Source organism: Aquarana catesbeiana, linkage group LG05 (genome assembly GCF_042186555.1).
Source record: "Aquarana catesbeiana isolate 2022-GZ linkage group LG05, ASM4218655v1, whole genome shotgun sequence".
NCBI classification, from domain to species: Eukaryota; Metazoa; Chordata; class Amphibia; order Anura; family Ranidae; genus Aquarana; species Aquarana catesbeiana.
Genome location: NC_133328.1, coordinates 209,847,244 through 209,871,021, shown reverse-complemented (window position 1 = coordinate 209,871,021; position 23,778 = coordinate 209,847,244). Strand labels below are relative to the sequence as shown.

Below are 23,778 nucleotides of genomic sequence, written 5' to 3'. Positions count from 1 at the left end.
ACTTCCTAAAACATATAAATATTGTATATAATGCCGTGAATACAAAATAAAGTGAAGCACATGCCTATTAAACAGATGCTGCAGATATAATAAAATCAACTTTCATAATGGCTTCATTAAAAATAAACCAAAAGAACGAAGACAGAGATTGGATGGTAATCCAGATCCTTCAGGGGCTGTGGATGAATGTTCTATATGCGCTCAGCAGGAGAACACACCGCAGACGCTATTGCTGATAGCTATAGTCAATAGTTCCTTAGAGATGTAAGTCTCACCTCCTGCACTTCTGACACCCTCCACTGATAGTTATCGTTTCCTCCCATTTACATTCATGCAGCCATAGGAAAAAGAAAGGGTGAATAACATTGCGCAATGAACCACCTCCACATAATAGACTTAAAAGCATATGTGTATTGACTCACATGGTTTGGCAAGTAACAGCGCTTTTTTTTTAATCAATCAGACCTGTTCGCGTTCTCCTTCCTCCCACCGATCAGTGTGTCTAGCACACAGGCAGATCGGATGACAGATGACGACACTGGCTCCTCCCGACGCATTGCATCACATGTCACGTGACTTTATCACTGACTTTACCTTGATAAAGTCACGTGACATGTGACGCAATGCGTCGGGAGGAGCCAGTGACGTCATCTGTCATCTGATCTGCCTGTGTGCTAGACACACTGATCGGTGGGAGGAAGAAGAACGCGAACAGGTCTGATTGATTAAAAAAAAAGTGCTGTTACTTGCCAAACCATGTGAGTCAATACACATATGCTTTTAAGTCTATTATGTGGAGGTGGTTCATTGCGCAATGATATTCCCCCTTTCTTTTTCATACAGCTGCATGAATGTAAACGGGAGGAAACTATAACTATCAGTGGAGGGTGTCAGAAGTGCAGGAGGTGAGACTTACATCTCTAAGGAACTATTGACTATAGCTATCAGCAATAGCGTCTGCGGTGTGTTCTCCTGCTGAGCGCATATAGAACATTCAACCACAGCCCCTGAAGGATCCGGATTACCATCCAATCTCTGTCTTCGTTCTTTTGGTTTATTTTTAATGAAGGTATTATGAAAGTTGATTTTATTATATCTGCAGCATTTGTTTAATAGGCATGTGCTTCACTTTATTTTGTATTCACGGCATTATATACAATATTTATATGTTTTAGGAAGTTAATTGTAGCGCACCTTTTTCTCATTAGAATAATTACATTGTTTACTTACTTGAATTTGTTCTTAACACAATGCTTTGCATTAAAATCTTACCTGGTATGGGACAATACTTCCATGAGCAGTTCCCCAACGTTTTGCTTCTACTCCACCATTAAGAAAGTTGGCAGCTACGTGAGTCAAGCAAGCCACCTTGAAAAAAATAACATCATGATGCCTGTTATGTACATAGAATAGCATACAAATACAAATATTATGGTTTGTTTTATAACATATTCTATATACTGTAGCTATTAAAAGTTCTTAAAGTGTCCAGGGTTTCTAAATAAAAAAATATTAAATAAAAAAATCTGAAAAAAAGCATGCTGCTTTGGTTGTATCACTTAAAAAAATGGAAAAACTGAAAAAGTACTTGAATGAATGAACAGAAAGTTATTTTTGAAGGAAGGCTATTTACTATCTCTGTATACACTGAGAGGGTTTATCAAAGACAAAACATAATAGGGTACCCATCAAAAACCTTTTTTCTCAGCATGAATTCACTGATTGTAAAGTTTTCCTGGCAGCATTCCATTAGCTTTGAGTGGTATTTATACAAGCCTTTTGCTGCCATAACTATTTTTTTGGATGCTAGAATGCACATTTGAGGTCTGCAGATTACTTAAAACGCCCCAAACATTACATATTTTCTGAAAGCAGAGAACCCATACAATAAAAAAGTGGCAGTTGCAATTTTTTTGTCACACAAAATATTATTGCACTTTTTTATTAACCACTTCAGCTCTGGAAGATTTACCCCCATTCACGACCAGGCCATTTTTTTGCAATATGGCACAGCATTATTTTGCTGACAATTGCGCGGCCGTGAGACACTGTAGCCATATAAAATGTATGTCCTTTTTTTCTCCACAAATAGACCAACAATTTTGAAAAAAAACAATATTTTTTACTTATTGCTCTAAAATATATCTAATAAAAAAATTAGAAAAAATTTAATTTCTTCATAAATGTAGGTGTATTATGCTACATATTTTTGGTAAAAAAATCACAATAAGTGTATATTGATTGGTTTGCGCAAAAGTTATAGCGTCTACAAACTATGGGATATTTTTTATTCATTTTTATTTATTTATAAACATGTTTACTAGTAATGGCAATGATCAGAGACTTATAGCGGGGCTGCGATATTGCGGCAGACATTCAAACACTAACTGACACGTTTGACACTTTTTGGGGACCATTGACACTAATTCAGTGATCAGTGCTAAAAATAAGCACTGTCACTGTACTAATGACACTGGCCAGGAAGGGGTTAACATCAGTGGCGATCAAAGGGTTAACTGCGTGCTTAGTCTGTGTTTTACTACAGTATGGGAGGTGTTTTTACTAGGGGAAGACATGGATCCATGTTCCTGCTTTGCACAGACACAGTATCCATGCCTTCCCTCCTGTCAGAACGGTGATCTGCCTTGTTCACATAGGCAGTAGGGATGAGCCGAACACCCCCCCCGTTCGGTTCACACCAGAACCTGCGAACGGACCGAAAATTTGCACGAACGTTAGAACCCCATTGACGTCTATGGACTTGAATGTTCAAAATCAAAAGTGCTCATTTTAAAGGCTAATTTTCATGGTATTGTCCTAAAAAGGGTTTGGGGACCCGGGTCCTGCCCCAGGGGACATGTATCAATGCAAAAAAAACTTTTAAAAACGTCTGTTTTTTTGGGAGCAGTGATTTTAATGATGCTTAAAGTAAAAGAAAAGGTGAAATATTCCTTTAAATATCGTACCTGGGGAGTGACTGTAGTATGCCTGTAAAGTGGCGCGTGTTTCCCATGCTTAGAACAGTCCCTGCACAAAATGACATTTTTAAAGGAAAAAAGTCATTTAAAACTACTTGCGGCTTTAATGTAATGTCGGGTTCTGGCAATATGGATGAAAATCAGTGAGACAAACGGCATGGGTACCCTCCAGTCCATTACCAGGCCCTTTGGGTCCTGTATGGATATTAAGGGGAACCCCACACCCAAATTAAAAAAGGAAAGGCGTGGGGCCCCCAGGCCCTATATACTCTGTAGGCGGTGCAAACAAGACAGGGACTGTAGGTTTGTTGTTAAGTAGAATCTGTTTGTAATTTTGAACTAGTACATTTTTAAAGTGTAGCTCCAGCCAAAAAAATCTGTTTTTAAGCTTTTTGGAAAACATAGGGAAGGGTTATCACCCCTGTGACATTTGTTTTGCTATCTGTGCTCTTCTTCAGAAGATTTCACCTCACTTTTTGTCCCAATGACAAATGTTTTTTGAAAATTTGGGGTTTTTAGTGAAACAAGGATTGGTGATAAAGCATCAGCGGAAAGGAGAAAAGTTTTTCCCATATTAACTCTTACAGGAGAGAATTTCCCTTCCTATGGGGTAGATTTCATCTCACTTCCTGTTGTCTCCTTCCGTTTGCAAGTAGGAGTCGTTTGTAAGTTGGATGTTTGAAAGTAGGGGCCTGCCCTATATACTCAGCAGAAATTTGGGCCTTAGGTGTTGTTGTGGCCTCAACACTGTAAGTCCTCACAGGGCCCTGCTGTGAAATATTAGATCAAGAATTGTAATTACATGCCACTGTTGAACAGGGCCAGAAAAATTGGGCCTTTGGTGATGGTGGTGCTGGTGCCACAACACTGTAAGTCCTCACACTTACTCTTGGTGGGCCCTGGAACAGGCCCTGCTGTGAAATATTAGATCAAGAATTGTTATTACATACCCCTGTTGAACAGGGCCATAAAAATTGGGCCTTTGGTGGTGGTGGTGGTGTTGGTGCCACAACACTGTAAGTCCTCACAGTTAATCTTGGTGGGTGCAGAAACGGGCCCTGCTGTGAAATATTAGATAGAGAATTCTAATTACATGTCCCTGTTGAACAGGGGTTGAAAAATTGGACCTTAGGAACTGGTGCCACAACACTGCAATCCCTCACAGATACTCTAGTTGGAACGCAGGAACGAGCCCTGCTGCAAAGTATTGCATCAAAAATTGTAATTACACGTCCCTGTTAAACAGGGGCTGAAAAATTGGGCCTTAGTCACTGGTGCTGGTGCCACAACACTGCAACCCCTCACAGATACTCTAGTTGGAGTGCAGGAACTAGCCCTGCTGCAAAGAATTGCATCAAAAATTGTAATTACATGCCCCTGTTAAACAGGGGCTTAAAAATTGGGCCTTAGGCACTGGTGGCGGCGCCCAGAACCAAAAAAGCTATCAGCATGATCATTGAGGAGGAAGATGATAATTACTCAACACAACAGGATAGTCACTCAGCATCAGCTTAGGCAGCCTTTGAAGGGATCTGACATTTAAAAAAAAATTATTCGGTTACATCAGCATCGGGTGCTTGGTAGCTGGTGGTGATCCAAGACTGATTCATTTTTATGAAGGTCAGTCGATCGACCGAGTCGGTGGACAGACGCACCCTGTGATCGGTTACAAAGCCTCCAGCAGCACTGAATGTGCGTTCCGAAAGAACGCTGGATGCAGGACAGGCCAGTTGCTCAATTGCATACTGTGCAAGCTCTGGCCAGTGATCCATCCTCAAGACCCAGTAATCCAGAGGATTTTCTGTGGGAAAGGTGTCCAAGTCAGATCTTGCCCCTAGGTATTCCTGCACCATGTAAAATAGATGTTGGCAATGGTTGCTGGAACCGATCATACCTTGGGGCTGCGGACTAAAAAATTGTCTGAACGCATTGGTCAGACGGCCACCTTCTCCACCGCTCCTTCTTTGACTGACCGAAGCCTCAGCAACACGTTGTCCAGAAACAGGAGTTTGTAACCTCCCAGTCTCTGGGAACGCGTTGCACAGACTTTTCTGCAAGGCCTCCCGAAGATGTTTCATCCTCTGCTCCCTCTGCGACAGCAAGATAAGGTCCGCAACCTTACCCTTGTAACGTGGATCAAGGAGGGTTGCCAGCCAGTACCGGTCCTTCTCCTTGATACCACGAATACGAGGATCCTTACGCAGGCTTTGCAGGATCAGGGAGGCCATGCAGCGTAGGTTTGCTGAGGCATTCGGTCCGGAGTCCTCTGGGTCACTAAGGACAACATGGTCCTCAGCCACCTCCTCCCAGCCACGTACAAGTCCATGTGTTTCTTGGGACTGATCCCTTTAAAACTGCTGCTGATGCTAAGTGCCAGGCTCCACCTCCATACTGACACAATCCTCCTCCTCCTCATCTTCCTCTTCCTGTGTGATCAGCGGGCACGCAGGAACACTGTCTGGATAAAGGGGGCCTTCAGAGCCAAGGAAGTCCTCCTCTTCCTGGCTCTGTTCTGCCTCAAGTGCCCTGTCCATTATTCCACGCAGCATGTGCTCCAACAGGTGGACAAGGGGAACAGTGTCACTGATGCATGCACTGTCACTGCTCACCATCCTCGTGGCCTCCTCAAATGGTGACAGGACAGTGCATGCATCCCTGATCATGGCCCACTGGCGTGGGGAAAAAAAACAAGCTCCCCTGACCCTGCCATAGTCGCACAGGTACTCATTGATGGCTCTCTGCTGCGTGTGCAGCCGCTGCAGCATGGCCAACGTTGAGTTTCAACTGGTGGGCATGGCACAGATTAGGTGGTTCTTGGGCAGGTTAAACTCCTTTTGGAGGTCTGCCAGCCGAGCACTGGCATTATATGACCAGCGGAAATGCACACAAACTTTCCTGGCCTGCCTCAGGACATCCTGTAACCCCGGGTACCTGCCCAAGAACCACTGCACCACCAAGTTAAGGACGTGAGCCAAACAGGGCACATGGGTCAGTTGTCCCTGTCGGAGGGTGGAGAGGAGGTTGGTGCCATTGTTGCAAACCACCATTCCTGCCTTAAGTTGGCATGGCGTCAACCACCTCTGAACCTGCCCCTACAGAGCTGACAGAACCTCTGCCCCAGTGTGGCTCCTGTCCCCCAAGCACAAAAGCTCAAGCACCGCATGGCATCTTTTGGCCTGCGTACTTGCGTAGCCCCTTGAATGCCTACGGAGCACCGCTGGTTCCGTGGACAAAGAGACAGGACACAGGAAGAGGCCATGGAGGAAGAAGAAGAGGAGGGGGTGGAGGAGAGAGGTGTGTCACAATCATTAGTAGTGGCATTTTGGAGGCGTGGTGGCGGAACAACCTCCAACAACCTTGTCCTGCATCCTTCCCAGCTGCCAGCGGAGTGACCCAATGCGCCGTGAAACTTCGGTAACGTCCCTGTCCATGCCTGCTGGACCATGAGTCAGCGGTAATATGGACCTTACCGCTGACCACCCTGTCCAGCGAGGCCAAGACATTGCCTTCCACAAGCCGGTAGAGAGCCGGAATCGCCTTCCATGAAAAAAGTGGCGTTTGGGTACCTGCCACTGAGGAACCACACATTCCACAAACTCACGGAAGGGGACAGAGTCTACCAACTGAAAAGGTAGCAGTTGAAGTGCTAGCAATTTTGCCAAGCTAGCATTCAACCGCTGGGCATGTGAATGGCTGGGAGCAAACTTCTTTCGGCGGTGCAGCAGCTGGGGCAGGGAAATTTGCCTGGTAAAATCTGACGTTGGTGTACCGAAAGCAGATTGCCCACAAGTACTTTGCTGTGACAAACCTAATTCTACACCTTCACTCCTCTCAGTGCAGGTCTCAGAGAGGACTGAAGGTATAGTGGGGTTGGAGATCTCAGCTGATGAGGAGCAAGGAGAGGTCCTCTTTGTTCTTTGGTGTGGGTCTTTTAGATACGCTTGCCAACGAACTGCATGGCAGGTCAACATATGTCTGGTCAAGCATGTGATGCCCAAGCGGTAGATGTTTTGGCCACGCGAGATACGCTTGAGACATATGTTGCAAATAGCAACGGTGCGATCTGATGCACTCATCTCAAAAAAGGCCCACACCAAAGAACTTTTAGAATAACGTGCACAGACAGCAGCGCCCTGCACATGCGGAGCTTTGTGGTGTGATGCAGTCAGTGTGCTGCCCTTAGGCTGGCCCCTGGAGGGCATCCTGCCTCATTGGTGATGTGCCTCCTCCTCTCTCCTATCAGGCACCCACATTGAGTCAGTGACCTCATCATCCCCTCCCTCCTCATCACTGGAGCAAACGTGGCAGTATGCTGCAGCAGGGGGAGCATGACTGCCAGATTGTTGTCCTTCTTGGGCACCCCCTCTGTCCGTGCTCACGTTACTGCCTTCATCTAGCTCAGTATCATCATCAGAGCCTTCTAAACGCTGGGCATCCTCCTGGAGCATGTACCCAACACTGTGGTCAAACAGTTCGAGGTACATGGTGGGGCTAGGGAAGGAGTCACTGATGCCATTGAGCTGAGGGAAGAGGCCGCGTTGGCAGCTGCTTTGCCAGACAAAGTACCGTGAGCATTAGTGAGAGAGGATGAGGAGGATGAGGACGGCTTGGTCATCCACTCGACCAAGTCTTCCGCATGTTGCGGCTCAACACTGCCACCTGCCGAAAAAAAGGCCAAGCGTGTCCCACGGTCACGTGCTGATGAGGATGCACCGTCTCCACGACCAGTACTGTTGCCTCTAGACACAGAGCCTGCTTGCCCTCTTTTATTGGCTTGTGACTGTCTGCCTCTCCTTGTTGGCCTTCCAGACATACTAATGGCCTGTAGCTGCACTAAGCTGGGATATATATATATATATATATATATATATATATATATATATATATATATATATATATACTGATACTGCAGCTAGCAAAATCAACTGCCTGCCTGTAGTATGGAGAACACCACCAACCTTCTACAGGTAGCTTTAGCTGAACACTGTGCAGAGGTCGCACTACACTAACGTGTAAATAATTTAGCTGCCTGCGGTAGTGATAGGATCAGGAAAACACCACCAACCTTCTACAGGTAGCTTTAGCTGAACACTGTGCAGAGCTCGCAAAAAACTAACTTGTAGCTTATTTAGCTGCCTGCGATAGTGATAGGATCAGGAAAACACCACCAACCTTCTACAGGTAGCTTTAGCCGAACACTGTGCAGGGCTCGCAAAAAACTAACTTGTAGCTTATTTAGCTGCCTGCAGTAGTGATAGGATCAGGAAAACACCACCAACCTTCTACAGGTAGCTTTAGCTGAACACTGTGCAGAGCTTGCAGAAAACGAAATTGAAGCTTATTTAGCTGCCTGCAGTAGTGATAGGATCAGGAAAACACCACCAACCTTCTACAAGTAGCTTTAGCTGAACACTGTGCAGAGCTCGCACTACACTAACTTATAGTTTTAGCTGAACACTGTGAGGAGTACGCACTACACTAACTTGTAGCTTATTTAGCTGCCTGCGGTAGTGATAGGATCAGGAAAACACCACCAACCTTCTACAGGTAGCTTTAGCTGAACACTGTGCAGAGCTCGCAAAAAACTAACTTGTAGCTTATTTAGCTGCCTGCGGTAGTGATAGGATCAGGAAAACACCACCAACCTTCTACAGGTAGCTTTAGCTGAACACTGTGCAGAGCTCGCAAAAAACTAACTTGTAGCTTATTTAGCTGCCTGCGGTAGTGATAGGATCAGGAAAACACCACCAAACTTCTACAGGTAGCTTTAGCTGAACACTGTGCAGAGCTCGCAAAAAACTAACTTGTAGTTTTAGCTGAACACTGTGAGGAGGACGCACTACACTAACTTGTAGCTTTAGCTGAACACTGTTCAGAGGACGCACTGCACTAACTTGTAGCTTTAGCTGAACACTGTGCACTATGCTAACTTGTAGCTTTAGCTGAACACTGTGAGGAGGATGCACTACACTAACTTGTAGCTTATTTAGCTGAACACTGTGCAGAGGTCGCACTACACTAACTTGTAGCTTATTTAGCTGCCTGCGGTAGTGATAGGATCAGGAAAACACCACCAACCTTCTACAGGTAGCTTTTAGCTGAACACTGTGCAGAGCTCGCAAAAAACGAACATGAAGCTTATTTAGCTGCCTGCGGTAGTGATAGGATCAGGAAAACACCACCAACCTTCTACAGGTAGCTTTAGCTGAACACTGTGCAGAGGTCGCACTACACTAACTTGAAGTTTTAGTTGAACACTGTGAGGAGGCGGCACTACACTAACTTGTAGCTTATTTAGCTGCCTGCGGTAGTGATAGGATCAGTAAAACACCACCAACTTCTACAGGTAGCTTTAGCTGAACACTGTGCAGAGGTCGCAAAAAACTAACTAGTAGCTTATTTAGCTGCCTGCGGTAGTGATAGGATCAGGAAAACACCACCAACCTTCTACAGGTAGCTTTAGCTGAACACTGTGCAGAGGTCGCAAAAAACTAACTTGTAGCTTATTTAGCTGCCTGCGGTAGTGATAGGATCAGGAAAACACCACCAACCTTCTACAGGTAGCTTTAGCTGAACACTGTGCAGAGGTCGCAAAAAACGAACTTGTAGCTTTTTTAGCTGCCTGCGGTAGTGATAGGATCAGGAAAACACCACCAACCTTCTACAGGTAGCTTTAGCTGAACACTGTGCAGAGCTCGCAAAAAACTAACTTGTAGCTTATTTAGCTGCCTGCGATAGTGATAGGATCAGGAAAACACCACCAACCTTCTACAGGTAGCTTTAGCCGAACACTGTGCAGGGCTCGCAAAAAACTAACTTGTAGCTTATTTAGCTGCCTGCAGTAGTGATAGGATCAGGAAAACACCACCAACCTTCTACAGGTAGCTTTAGCTGAACACTGTGCAGAGCTTGCAGAAAACGAAATTGAAGCTTATTTAGCTGCCTGCAGTAGTGATAGGATCAGGAAAACACCACCAACCTTCTACAAGTAGCTTTAGCTGAACACTGTGCAGAGCTCGCACTACACTAACTTATAGTTTTAGCTGAACACTGTGAGGAGTACGCACTACACTAACTTGTAGCTTATTTAGCTGCCTGCGGTAGTGATAGGATCAGGAAAACACCACCAACCTTCTACAGGTAGCTTTAGCTGAACACTGTGCAGAGCTCGCAAAAAACTAACTTGTAGCTTATTTAGCTGCCTGCGGTAGTGATAGGATCAGGAAAACACCACCAACCTTCTACAGGTAGCTTTAGCTGAACACTGTGCAGAGCTCGCAAAAAACTAACTTGTAGCTTATTTAGCTGCCTGCGGTAGTGATAGGATCAGGAAAACACCACCAAACTTCTACAGGTAGCTTTAGCTGAACACTGTGCAGAGCTCGCAAAAAACTAACTTGTAGTTTTAGCTGAACACTGTGAGGAGGACGCACTACACTAACTTGTAGCTTTAGCTGAACACTGTTCAGAGGACGCACTGCACTAACTTGTAGCTTTAGCTGAACACTGTGCACTATGCTAACTTGTAGCTTTAGCTGAACACTGTGAGGAGGATGCACTACACTAACTTGTAGCTTATTTAGCTGAACACTGTGCAGAGGTCGCACTACACTAACTTGTAGCTTATTTAGCTGCCTGCGGTAGTGATAGGATCAGGAAAACACCACCAACCTTCTACAGGTAGCTTTTAGCTGAACACTGTGCAGAGCTCGCAAAAAACGAACATGAAGCTTATTTAGCTGCCTGCGGTAGTGATAGGATCAGGAAAACACCACCAACCTTCTACAGGTAGCTTTAGCTGAACACTGTGCAGAGGTCGCACTACACTAACTTGAAGTTTTAGTTGAACACTGTGAGGAGGCGGCACTACACTAACTTGTAGCTTATTTAGCTGCCTGCGGTAGTGATAGGATCAGTAAAACACCACCAACTTCTACAGGTAGCTTTAGCTGAACACTGTGCAGAGGTCGCAAAAAACTAACTAGTAGCTTATTTAGCTGCCTGCGGTAGTGATAGGATCAGGAAAACACCACCAACCTTCTACAGGTAGCTTTAGCTGAACACTGTGCAGAGGTCGCAAAAAACTAACTTGTAGCTTATTTAGCTGCCTGCGGTAGTGATAGGATCAGGAAAACACCACCAACCTTCTACAGGTAGCTTTAGCTGAACACTGTGCAGAGGTCGCAAAAAACGAACTTGTAGCTTTTTTAGCTGCCTGCGGTAGTGATAGGATCAGGAAAACACCACCAACCTTCTACAGGTAGCATTAGCTGAACACTGTGCAGAGCTCGCAAAAAACTAACTTGTAGCTTATTTAGCTGCCTGCGGTAGTGATAGGATCAGGAAAACACCACCAACCTTCTACAGGTAGCTTTAGCTGAACACTGTGCAGAGGTCGCACTACACTAACTTGTAGCTTATTTAGCTGCCTGTGGTAGTGATAGGATCAGGAAAACACCACCAACCTTCTACAGGTAGCTTTAGCTGAACACTGTGCAGAGGTCGCACTACACTAACTTGTAGTTTTAGCTGAACACTGTGAAGAGGACGCACTACACTAACTTGTAGCTTATTTAGCTGCCTGTGGTAGTGATAGGATCAGGAAAACACCACCAACCTTCTACAGGTAGCTTTAGCTGAACACTGTGCAGAGGTCGCAAAAAACTAACTTGTAGCTTATTTAGCTGCCTGCGGTAGTGATAGGATCAGGAAAACACCACCAACCTTCTACAGGTAGCTTTAGCTGAACACTGTGCAGAGGTCGCACTACACTAACTTGTAGTTTTAGCTGAACACTGTGAGGAGGACGCACTACGCTAACTTGTAGCTTTAGCTGAACACTGCGAGGAGGATGCACTACACTAACTTGGAGCTTTAGCTGAACACTGTGAGGAGGACGCACTATACTAACATGTAGCTTATTTAGCTGAACACTGTGCAGAGGTCGCACTACACTAACTTGTAGTTTTAGCTGAACACTGTGAGGAGGACGCACTACACTAACTTGTAGCTTTAGCTGAACACTGTGCAGAGGTCGCACTACACTAACTTGTAGTTTTAGCTGAACACTGTGAGGAGGACGTACTACACTAACTTGTAGCTTTAGCTGAACACTGTGCAGAGGTCGCACTACACTAAATTGTAGTTTTAGCTGAACACTGTGAGGAGGACGTACTACACTAACTTGTAGCTTTAGCTGAACACTGTGCAGAGGTCGCACTACACTAAATTGTAGTTTTAGCTGAACACTGTGAGGAGGACGCACTACACTAACTTGTAGCTTTAGCTGAACACTGTTCAGAGGACACACTACACTAACTTGTAGCTTTAGCTGAACACTGTGCAGAGGTCTCACTAAACTAACTTGTAGCTTTAACTGAACACTGTGGGGAGGACGCACTACACTAGCTGTAAATAGTCTAGCTGCCTGACTGTGGTACTAATAGGATCAAAAGAACACCAGCAATTTTCTTCAGGTAGCTGTAAATACTGTAACAACACAAGCCTGCCTGTCAGTAGCAAGGTAACAGGAACGGATCTAGCTAAACTGAATACAGTATATATATATATATATATATATATATATATATATATATATATATATACACACACACACACACAACACCTGGGATGCATATATATACACAATACACTGTAAGTGCAGCTAACTCACTGACTGTCCTACCTAATCTATCTCACTTAAATCAAATGACACTGTCTCTCTGTCTATCTATCTTTCTCTCAACTCCAGAACACACACTACACAGGGCCGCCGTGCAGGTGGCCTTATATAGTGTGGGGCGTGTACTAAATCCCCTGAGCCATAATTGACCAAAGCCTCCTTGGCTTTGGCCAATTACAGTTCTCTGTTCAGACAGTGCTGTGATTGGCCAAGCATGCAGGTCATAGTGTATGCTTGGCCAATCATCAGCCAGCAATGCACTGCGATGCCGCAGTGAATTATGGGCCGTGACGCGCCACACGAATTTGGCGCGAACGGCCCATATTGTTCTCAATTCGGCGAACGGGCAAACAGACGATGTTCCAGTCGAACCCGAACACGAAGCTCATCCCTAATAGGCAGACTTAAGTTCTGTGTCTCTGCAGGATAATTAGCAGGTGCCAACAGACATGGAATCCGTGGTACCCGCTGATTGGCTCCCGCTGTGTATACTCATAGTGGGAGCGAGCTTGCGGCAGCAACGGATCACATATATATATATATATATATATATATATATATATATATATATATACGTGATCAAGCACATATTATGCTCAATTATGCTTCTTTCCTGGCCGCAGAGGCTGGGGAATGGCAGCACTGAACCTGAAAGTAATCAGGGCTGATTACTTACAGTGTTATTCACCACAGGGGAACATATGTGCATTGATCTCTGATTGCTTTTTATGCTGAAACCCGCTATGATGGTCTTGGGCACCTAGTAAAGACAAGTGAGCCTGGGACATGTGGTGAGGGAAGCAAGGCAGAGGGCACGTTACAGTACAGGAAGTGATAATACAGTAAATTCTACAAGAAAGTCGATAGCACGCTATAAAATTATAAACAAAGTCTGCTTACATGCCAGTGCTGCCACTGACATAATTCTATGTGCCCAAAAACAGTCAAAAAGCACGGTGGTCAAGGACTAGTCACAACTATTGCTTGTAGCTTCTTGCAGATAGTCTTTTCCAAAAAATTGTCCTAGGAGGTCACACGTTGTACTGTGTCTCTGCATAAAAGTGGCCATCTTGGTAGAGAAGTAGGGCCTTGTTTCCTCCGATCAGATCGATCCCTATGAGCCAATCAGGCTGTGTTCATTTGAACCATGCTAATAGGTCTAACAATGGGAGTTTCTTGAATGTATCACTATCAAGAAAGGATGACTCACACTCAAAGTCAGGTTCTGCACACAGAATGCTCTATAGCTCCTATTAATCTTGTTAACACTAGCAACAGGGTCTGTTGGCAAAGCTTTAATGGACATTACCCCCTGGGCGTACATGTATAACCCTAAAGAACTTTGTAAGACCTCAGTTTTGTTAACAAGTAATGCAACTTAAGTAACAATGGCCAATACAGGAACAGAGGGGAGGGTGGGTTGTGTCTTGTACTGTATTCCAAGGTATAGCTTTTAGGGCTCGTTTACATGTGCTTTGACTTCAACCACTTCAAAATGCTTTTTTGATGTGTTTTTGATGCTTCTGCAATGCTTCTATGATGCTTCAGTGGTGCTTCAATGATGCTTCAGTGATGCTTTTTTTAAGTTTTAATAAAGCTTGGCAGATGCCCTGTGTGTGTGTTGTTATCTCATACCTGCAAAACCTTCTAAACAAAGCAAAGCTAAAGCTTTATAAAGCCTCTTAAAAGCTGCAGGTGCTTCAAGCAAGCTTTGTCATAGACTTCTATGGAGGCTTTGCAGACGCTTTGAAAGACCACTAAAGTGACATAAGGTATCATTTCTGAAGCAAAGCAAGCACAACATGTGAACAGGACTGTAAGGTAACCATTTTATTTAGTGACAGGAGCTTTAATTGGCATTCAGAGTGCTTTAAAAAAGTGTGTCAAATTCCATGTTTTGAAGCAAGTGTAAACAAGCCCTACAGTTAAGTTAAATTTCCTGACAGGACAAGGCTTCAAAAAAGATATGCATAGCGATTTTACAGGGCTAGATAGGTTAGTCTTAGATCGTGAATGCCTGTAGATTTAGAGATTTTAGTGTTATGCCGTGTACGCATGATCGGAATTTCCGTCAGAAAAACCTTGGATGGTTTTTCCAACGGAATTCCGCTCAAGCTTGCCTTGCATACACACGGTCACACAAAAGTTCTCTGAACTTTCGACCATCAAGAATGCGGTGACGTACAACACTACAACGAGCCAAGAAAATTAAGTTCAATGCTTCCGAGCATGCGTCGAATTGTTTCCGAGCATGCGTAGGAATTTTGTGCGTCGGAATTGCTACAGAAGATCGGAATTTCTGATAGGAACTTTTTCCGTCGGAAAAATAGAGAAATTCCGCCAGCAAAAGTCCAAAGGAGCATACACACGGTCGGAAATTTTGCTGGCGGAATTTCTAATCGTGTGTACGGGGCATTAGGGTGGACTTCTAACTGAGATGGGATGTCTTATCCATCTGGAATTTAAAGCAGGAGTTCCTTTGTGATGCTCTAATGACAAGACAAAGAAAGAGTCGATCTTTCTTATAGAAGCTGTGGCTTTTGGATAAACTTTCATAGCTCTGACAATGTGAAGGCATTGAACAGCAATTTCATTGGTGTGCTTAGCAGCAGGGCACAAGTAAGGGAGGACTGTGTCTTTATTAAAGTGGTTATAAACCCCAGTCATGGATTTTGAAGTAAGCACATCTGTAGTGTTTACTTATCTCTCTCCAAAGCTCTAAGTTTTGTTTCTCTCGGGTGCTCAGTTCCTTTGTTAACAGCATGAGTCCCTTCTGAGAAGTTTTCCCAACACAAGATAAATTTGTGTCGGGAGGTGGGAGTGCTCAGAACAGAGCGTGTCTATTCACAACACAGTTGTTCTGCTGTGTGGAGGGGGATGTGTTCCTTTCCTCCAATCAGCTCTCACACAGTATAACTGCAGTCTCTTCACCCTCTGCTCTGTGCAGAAACAGATGAAGAAAGATTTTTAACACGATCTGCACTTCTGAAAAGGGTGTAGAGAGAAGACTGCAGATAAACTAATAAAACCTATGTAGGAGGATGTGTATCATCTGAGGCTGTTTACTTCCCTCAGTATACAGGTATGTGAGGGTTTACAACCACTTTAAGATAGAAGTTGTAAAACACCTTAATTAGGAACATAGGTCTTGGGTGCAAGACTACTTTGTCTGACAAATGTATTAGGCATTATGAAGGCCACTTTGCAAGAAATATTATCCAAACACAGTGCCATCTTAAGAGCATTATAGGCCTCCAGGGCAATACAATGCACCGGGGCCCTGTCTACACAGCATGTTTCTATACCATAGGACATCCATATGTATTATGCTTCTACAACACAGACATCCATATCTAGTATTCTTCTATACCATAGGACATCCACATCTAGTATTCTTATATACTATAGGACATCCATATCTAGCATTCTTCTATACCATAGGACATCCATATCTAATATTCTTCTATACCATAGGACATCCATATCTAGTATTCTTCTATACCATAGGACATCCATATCTAGTATTCTTCTATACCATAGGACATCCATATCTAGTATTCTTCTATACCATAGGACATCCATGTATTATGCTGCTATACCATAGTACATCCATATGCATTATGTTTCTATACTGTAACATAGACATTCATTATTTGTTCCATAAGCTGCAGACCAAAGTAGATCAAAGATCACCACTGAAAGGTTGTACATCCCTTCATCAATCACCTGGACAGATCAGCATTGTGTATTATGACTATAAAATACCCCCCAGGGCTCAGTATGTTGGGACTGTGCTATACATTACATGCCATCCTCCATGGGTGTTCTGCAATACACCATCATACAGAATATAAATACCAGATGGAGACAGGGGCCGGGCTGTCTTTTCGATGCCAAGATGCAATGAAGATGGGCGGATGGCACAAGATCATCAATCTCTTCAGAAACTGAAAGTTTCACTCCACTGCTGAGACCGCTCTGTTCCCTCTGCGCCAATCTGTCTGAAGAACAGCAGAGGTGGGCGGAGCTTGTTCACTGGCCGTGGTGTGCTATGAATGCTGGGGCGGCTGCGGCCTCTGACTGACATCACTGGTTGCTAAGCTAGATGCCGGACGGCCGCGATTCTAGCAAGTGAGCAACCAGTGCAGTGCACGACGCAGTCAGCCTTCTGAAGCAGATTGCAGCGCTGCTGTAAGGCTGCTGGGCTGAGGATCGGCCCTGGGACCGGGTGGGGCCCTCCAGGCAAGTGGGGCCACCGGGCAACTGCCCAGCGTGCCCAATCTAAAAAACGGCCCTGTCCAAACAGAATTCCATGATGGTATGAAGAGCGGTGTCTTGCGGTGTATTGCGGCGACCTATACAATTTCCGGCCCCTCCTCCTTCCCCCCTGCTGCCTCCTGGGAGACACACAGGTTCCAGAGGACATTCAGAATGCACATCGCGACTCGCAGCATGCGCAGTAGAAAACAGGCTGTGAAGCTGCAAGGCTTCACTTCCTGTTTCCCTTAGTGAATATGCCAGTGCCTGCACCAATGGACAGATTGGCTTCGGGTGCCGACATTGCAGGATCCCTGGACAGGTAAGTGTCCTTATATTTTTTTTTTATAAATTCTTTTTATTGAGTTTTTTCACACATATTATACAGACATAAAACATAGAGGTCTAGAGGGCAACATACATTCTTACCTCTTAGCCACACAGGGCTAACATTGGAACTAACTTAGTCCAACTAACCACTTAAGTTGAATCTAACAAACTGCTCCCCCCGTCCCCCCCAAACTCAACCATCAGTACTAGTTCAGGATAAAAGTTGCACCAGAAAGTCTTAATCAGAGCTCAATTGTGTCACTTGTCTATTTGAAACACTTGGGGATAATTAGTAGAGCAATCATATATGCATGCAGAGCAGGTTCTTCAACATTGGGATAAAAAAAAAAAAAAAACTACATCACGTAAATCTTAGTGGAGAGATTATGTAACCTTTTAGGTTAGAGTTAGTTGTATCAACTCACAGTTGCTGAAGAGTCCAACCATGGTTGCCATACTTTGTAGAATTTTTTCTTACAGCCTCTAGAAATGTAAGTAGCCTTATAGAGTTGGATTACGGAGTTCATCAGCCCTTTCCAGTATGTTATTGTAGGAGCATTTGCTTTTTTCCAATGTAATAGAATAGCCTTCCTAACATAGAACAGCCCTATATTAAGTAAAGTGCGGTGTGCCAAAGAAGGGACGACCTCCTCAACTAAACCTATGAGGCATACTCTTGGGGTTGTAGGGATTGGTATACTGAGAACCTCTGCCAAGCAGGAGGTGATCGCGGACCAAAAACTCTTGATCCGTGAGCAGCTCCAGAAAATGTGTTCTGCATTTGCAGGTGAGGAAGAGCACCTCCAGCATTCATCTGTAGCAGAGGAATATATGTGTGCCAGCCTGGCTGGAGTATAGTAGATCCTATGTAGATACTTGAAATGAATAAGGCGATCCCTAGCAGACACCACATGCTTAAAAGGGTGGTCCCACATATAATCCCAAACTTCTCCTTGGATTTCAGGGATATCTACTACCCAATTTTCCCTACATCTAGTTACCGCGGGTGGCGTTCTTTTGAAAAAGGATTTACAAGTAGCTGATAAAGGTTTTGACAATTCCTCTTTCGTCAACAGATCTTCAAGAGCAGAGGGTAGTGCCTCCACCTTTTGGTTGGAAAATTGTGTCTGGAACGCATGGAGTAATTGTAAATACCGGAAAAAGTGAGAGTTAGGTAAATGATGTCTTGCTTTTAATTGGTCAAATGTTAAGAGGTCTCCCTCTCTTGTAATATCTCCTAATACTTTAACCCCCCTACTAGCCCAAACCATGGGATCTGGCAGGGAATAGAATTGAGGTAGGTTGGGGTTCATCCATAATGGGGCAGATGGAGTGATTCCCACATAACTGGGGGACATTTGAGTCGTGGCTATTTCCCAAGCTTTAATTGTTGCCTTCATGGAGTCCGTTAAAGGTAGATTGGATTTTGGGCCTCTATAGAGCGCAAGTCTCAAACTCTCATAGGAGCCCAAAAGAGCAGCTTCAAGGACCGTGGCCGAGTCACCATCCTCCGCCACTAACCAGTGTCTTGCAAAAACCATCTGTCCAGCTAAGTAGTACTTCTGCCAATCAGGCAGTGCTAGTCCCCCCTGCCCCAATTGTTCCTGAAGTACCTTTATGCTTATGCGGGGTGATTTGGGAGACCACAGAAAGGAACTAATAATACTATTTAGTTTGTGAAAAAATGACTTGGGGACCCATACTGGAGAGTATCTTAGGAAATACAGAATTACTGGCAAGAACTTCATTTTCAGGAGATTTATACATCCTAAAAGAGATAGAGGAAGCCGTTTCCAAGCCTGTATTTTTTGCGTCAGGCGAGGAACTGGTGGTAAAAGGTTTAGTGGTATATAATCCCTTACATTAGCCGTGACCTTTACCCCCAGGTACTTGATGGTGGAAACCCATTGCAGTAGGAGATTGTCCTCATCTACCCTTCGTGCCTTCTGACCCAACGGTAGTATTGAAGACTTGGTCCAATTCACCCGAAGACCCGAGAAGGAGGCAAACTCGTTGAGTATGCGCAAGGCTGCTTGTAGCGATGTTCTTGGGTCTCTGAGGAACAAAAGCAGGTCATCTGCATAGAGAGCAAGGCTCTCCTGTATGGAACCCACCTGAATGGCACCCACTTCCTGAGACCGTCGTAGTGCTCTCGCCATAGGCTCCATCATTAGGGCAAAGAGGAAGGGGGAAAGAGGACAGCCCTGTCTAGTCCCCCTTCCTACTGCAAACATCTTTCAGTCAGGAGCCCCAACCGAATTGCTGTCCACGGGCCACTGTACAATAATGTGACCCATCGTCGGAAATTAGGTCCAAAACCCATACTCTCCAATACCTTGTGCATATAGTGCCAGTCAACTGAGTCAAAGGCTTTTTCAATGTCGATAGACACTATAACTTTTTCTGGAGTTTCTGTAGGATCTAATTGTAAATGACTAAACAATCTCCGAAGGTTGGTGTCTGTAGATTTCCCGGGCATAAATAAATGTCCACTAGTGAAGGAATGACCTTGGCCAGGCGTGATGCCAACACTTTAGTTAATATCTTTAAATCTGCATTTAGTAAAGCAATGGGGCGGTAGGACGAACACTCTTGTGGATCTTTACCCGGTTTCAACAGCAGGACCATATATGCTTCCATCATTGAACTCGGGAGGGCTCCATTTTTAAGGCAATGGTCAAAAAGGACATTGAGTCTTGGGACTAATTGTGCCATATAGAGCTGATAGAAGTCCGCCGGGAAGCCATCCGGGCCCGGAGACTTGTGTGGTGGAAAAGCTAGTATCGCTGCTTCTATTTCTAGAGCAGATATATCAGCATCTAGAAGTGTAACATCTGAGTCCAATAACTTGGAGGGCATCTGCCCTGAAGAAGACACAGGCAGCGCCTATGGGAAGGGCAGAGGACACCCAGATGGAGGTCTTGACCAGGCCCTAGGTACTTTTGTCAGGATAGGTGTGCAGGCTCGGCCCAGTCGCTTCCCTTTTCCTGACAGTGAGATGAGCAGGAGGCTAGAAATGTGTAAACTGTGCTGCTGGGCCCCCGATTGTGAGCAGTCCCATGCAGTATATCAGGATGGAGGCTAAGAAGATGGCGGTCGTCATCAGGCCTCAACAGGCCGCTACCAGAGGCAGTCCAGTAGTGTTTAGTGGGGAGGTGGAAGATAGTAGGGTAGCTGAGGGCAGCAGCATCCACGCTCCGGAGCTCCGTTCAGGCCGGCTGCGGCACTCCTTCGCCGGCCGGCGGCGCAGGAAAGAGCGGTGGGCGGCAGGCCTCACTAGGCCGCACTAGGCCGGATCAGGCCGATTGTGAGCAGTCCCATGCAGTATATCAGGATGGGGGCTAAGAAGATGGCGGCCGTCATCAGGCCTCAGCAGGCCGCTACCAGGGCCAGTCCAGTAGTGCCTAGTGGGGAGGTGGAGGATAGTAGGGTAGCTGAGGCCAGCAGCATCCACGCTCCGGAGCTCCATTCAGGCCGGCCGCGGCGCTCCCTCGCCGGCCGGCCTTGCAGGAAAAAGCGGTGGGCAGCAGGCTTCACTAGGCCGGATCAGGCCGCGGCCGCGATAGGTGATCTTGACGGCCCCGCAGACCACCGGACCCGTCAGGCACTCAGGGGGTGCAAGCCAGATGGTGAGAGGAGTCCCTTACCTCACCTCCAGGCCAGGAACGGCTCCCTCCAGCAGGGTACAGGCCAGAAAGATGGCTGCAGCCCCGGGCTTGTAGGATCGGCGTCTCCCCGGCCGATCACGGGCGGATTAGGCACAATATGGTCACAGGCTGCAACAGGCTGTATGGATGAGCAATTAGGCAGTTAAAACGGCTGTTTTCCGATCACTGGGTGCACAGATGGCTAAGGATGGGATATAGGATAGCCGGAGCTCTCAGCTCTCACGTCTGGTGCCGTTCACATCCGGACACTCCCCCAAGCGTTCTTATATTTAAAGTCATCAGCTACAGTATTTGTAGCTGCTGACTTTTATTTTTTCCCCCAGGCTGGAACTCCTTCTGGTCCCGTATGTTGGAAGGCCAGAATGTGAAGCAGAAAAGATCATTGGGATTATACTGCCTGTGTTACCATCAAAGGATTTCTACATGCAATATTACATTTTCCTGGAAAGTTAATGGCTTTGAGCAATGTGGGAATGACAGAATCAGAGACACCCCAGTCCTTCAAGACCTGGTTTCAACAGCCATGTTGTTAAAGTTACTGACTGAGAAGCAGGATGGAATAGGGGTCCTGAGCAAGAAGGCCTGCCCTGTATGGAAGAAGCCAGGGATCTCCTAGAAGTTTGACAATGTCTGTGTAGCAGGTTCTCCTGGGCCAGTTTGGTGCAATGAGAATCACCAATTTCTTCTCTTGTGCTATTTTGCGGAGCAGTTGAGGCACTTGAGGAAAGGAATAGAGTACCCATTTATGACATAGGAGATTGAAGATATCAGGATGAAGGACCCATTTTTTCCTTGGTCTAGGCGGTGACGGCTGAGGTAATCCGCCATCCAATTGTCTTCTCCTGGGATTTAAACAGTAGAAAGGGCTAGGCAATGTTTCTCCACTCAGAAGATGATAAGACTTACTTCCATTAAGGCTTCCTGCTTCCTGGTACTCCTTTGGTGGTCGATAGGCCACAGCCTTGGTGTTATTTGATTGTGCCCTGATTGGGTGACCTTAAAGAAGGGGGGTCCAGTGATTCCAAGCTAGTTTTATCGCTCTGTGCCCCAGGATGTTGATAGAGAGTTTGGCTTCCTTGGGTGACCACGTTGTCAAGGTCTAGCCTGCAGATTTCTGTTTGTGAAATTCTTACCTCCTTTTTGAAGTGTTCTGCTAGATCTCTGAATCCATTTCACATGGGCTGCTGGGTTTTCTGTTCACCTAAGGGCATCTCATATTCTACTGTGGTTTGATATCCTTTTCTCTTCTATCACTTCCTGGGTTGCCTCTTAGCCTGCATCCCTATAGTGCAGGCCATGCTGCCTGAGCAACTTCACTTCACAGTTCTCTGAGCTCCTGTCTGCCTCTACTTGTGTATCCTGTCTGACTACCTGTGTACTAATCCTAGCTTTATCTACTGCTTATGCTTGTCTACCACCCTGTCCTTGGCTTGCTTCCTGGTTTAACCTCTAGTTTCCTGCTGTTGCACTTTGCATTCGCTAAGTGGTCTTCGCATTATTCTCTATTTTGTGTATCTGGGGGCTTCAACCTGGTTCCAGTTTGCTGCAAGGTCATCCCCACTAGGGGCATAGGCTGCAGAGTCTATGCCCCTATCCCCACTGGGGCATAGTCTCTGCGGCCTGGGTAACCCGGAGTTGGCGAACTACAAGGGCTCACTATCAAAGACACCTGACAAATGTTCCCAGAACTGTAAGAGATTGGAGCACTCCTCCTCCCCAGGCTGTGAGGCCAGCATCTATGATCACCCTCCATCAATGTGGTAGAAATTAATTCCCAATTATTAAGGCTAAATTGAATATCTAACAATCTAGGGAATTCCTTGCTTGGCTGGAGAGGCACATAGGGAGGTCGACAGACGTGTACTTGTTCAAGGAAACAGATGCATTTTACTGTATGATGTACTGTTTTTTTGTAATCAGCATGATATAATTTTGAACAGAAAAAGTTTCTGTAAAACAAATTAAACAAATTCAAAATAAACTTGAGCCCATCAAAGTCCCTCCTTTCATCAGAGTTGCCCCTTGCATATGGGTCCCCATCAGAGTATCCCCTTACATGAGATTCCCACGAGTCCCCCTTACATGAGAGTCCCCATCAGTGTCCTTCATTACATGTGATTACCTATCAGAACCCCATTTATATCAAGGTCCTGATCAGAGTCTTCTCTTACAAAAGATGGCCAGATAAAACCCTGCAGTGAGCCAAATTTGGCCCACAAGTAGACATGGGCCGAACACCCTCCCTGTTCAGTTTGCAGCAGAACTCCCGAACAGGGAAAAAGTTCTGACCCGAACGATGGCCCTCATTGAAGTCTATGGGAGCCGAACAGGAATAATCAAAAGTGCCCATTTTGAATGCTTATATGCAAGTAAAAAGCAGTGATTTTAATGATGCTTAAAATGCAGCAATAAAAATGAAAAATTCCTTTAAATATAGTGCCTGGGGGGTCCCCTTAGTCTGCCTGTAAAGTGGCACATCTGTAAGATGCATAGAACAAGCTGCAGCAGAAATTACATTTCTAAAGAAAAAAAAACGCATCAAATCACATTTAAATTGACTCGCCAGTTGCAATTGCCAGCACCCGGCTAGTAAAAAAAAAAAGACAGAAAGAAACGGCATTGGGCCCCCCACCCCTACAGTCTATACCAGGTATGGATTTTAAGGGGAACCCTACGCCAAAATTAAAAAACAAAAAAAACGGGGTGGGGTCCCCTCCAAAATCCATACCAGACCCTTATCTGAGCATGCAGCCTGGTAGGTCAGGAAAGGGGGGGTGAGCGAGCGCCCCCCCTCCTAAACCATACCAGGCTACATGCCCTCAATTGGGGGGTTCTTTGAGGCAGGAGGGCTCTGCCCCGTCCA

At 45.4% G+C, this 23,778-nt stretch overlaps 1 protein-coding gene across 6 annotated transcripts in view; it reads right to left on the bottom strand.

The window, feature by feature from the left end:
- Positions 1-23,778, bottom strand: part of SUGCT (succinyl-CoA:glutarate-CoA transferase) — a 1,840,030-nt gene that overhangs the window by 1,471,082 nt on the left and 345,170 nt on the right. For all 6 annotated transcript variants that reach the window (XM_073630531.1, XM_073630530.1, XM_073630532.1 and 3 more), the window contains exon 9: positions 1,273-1,368. In XM_073630531.1, coding sequence (XP_073486632.1) covers positions 1,273-1,368 — 96 coding nt within the window. The remainder of the gene's footprint in view (positions 1-1,272; positions 1,369-23,778) is intronic.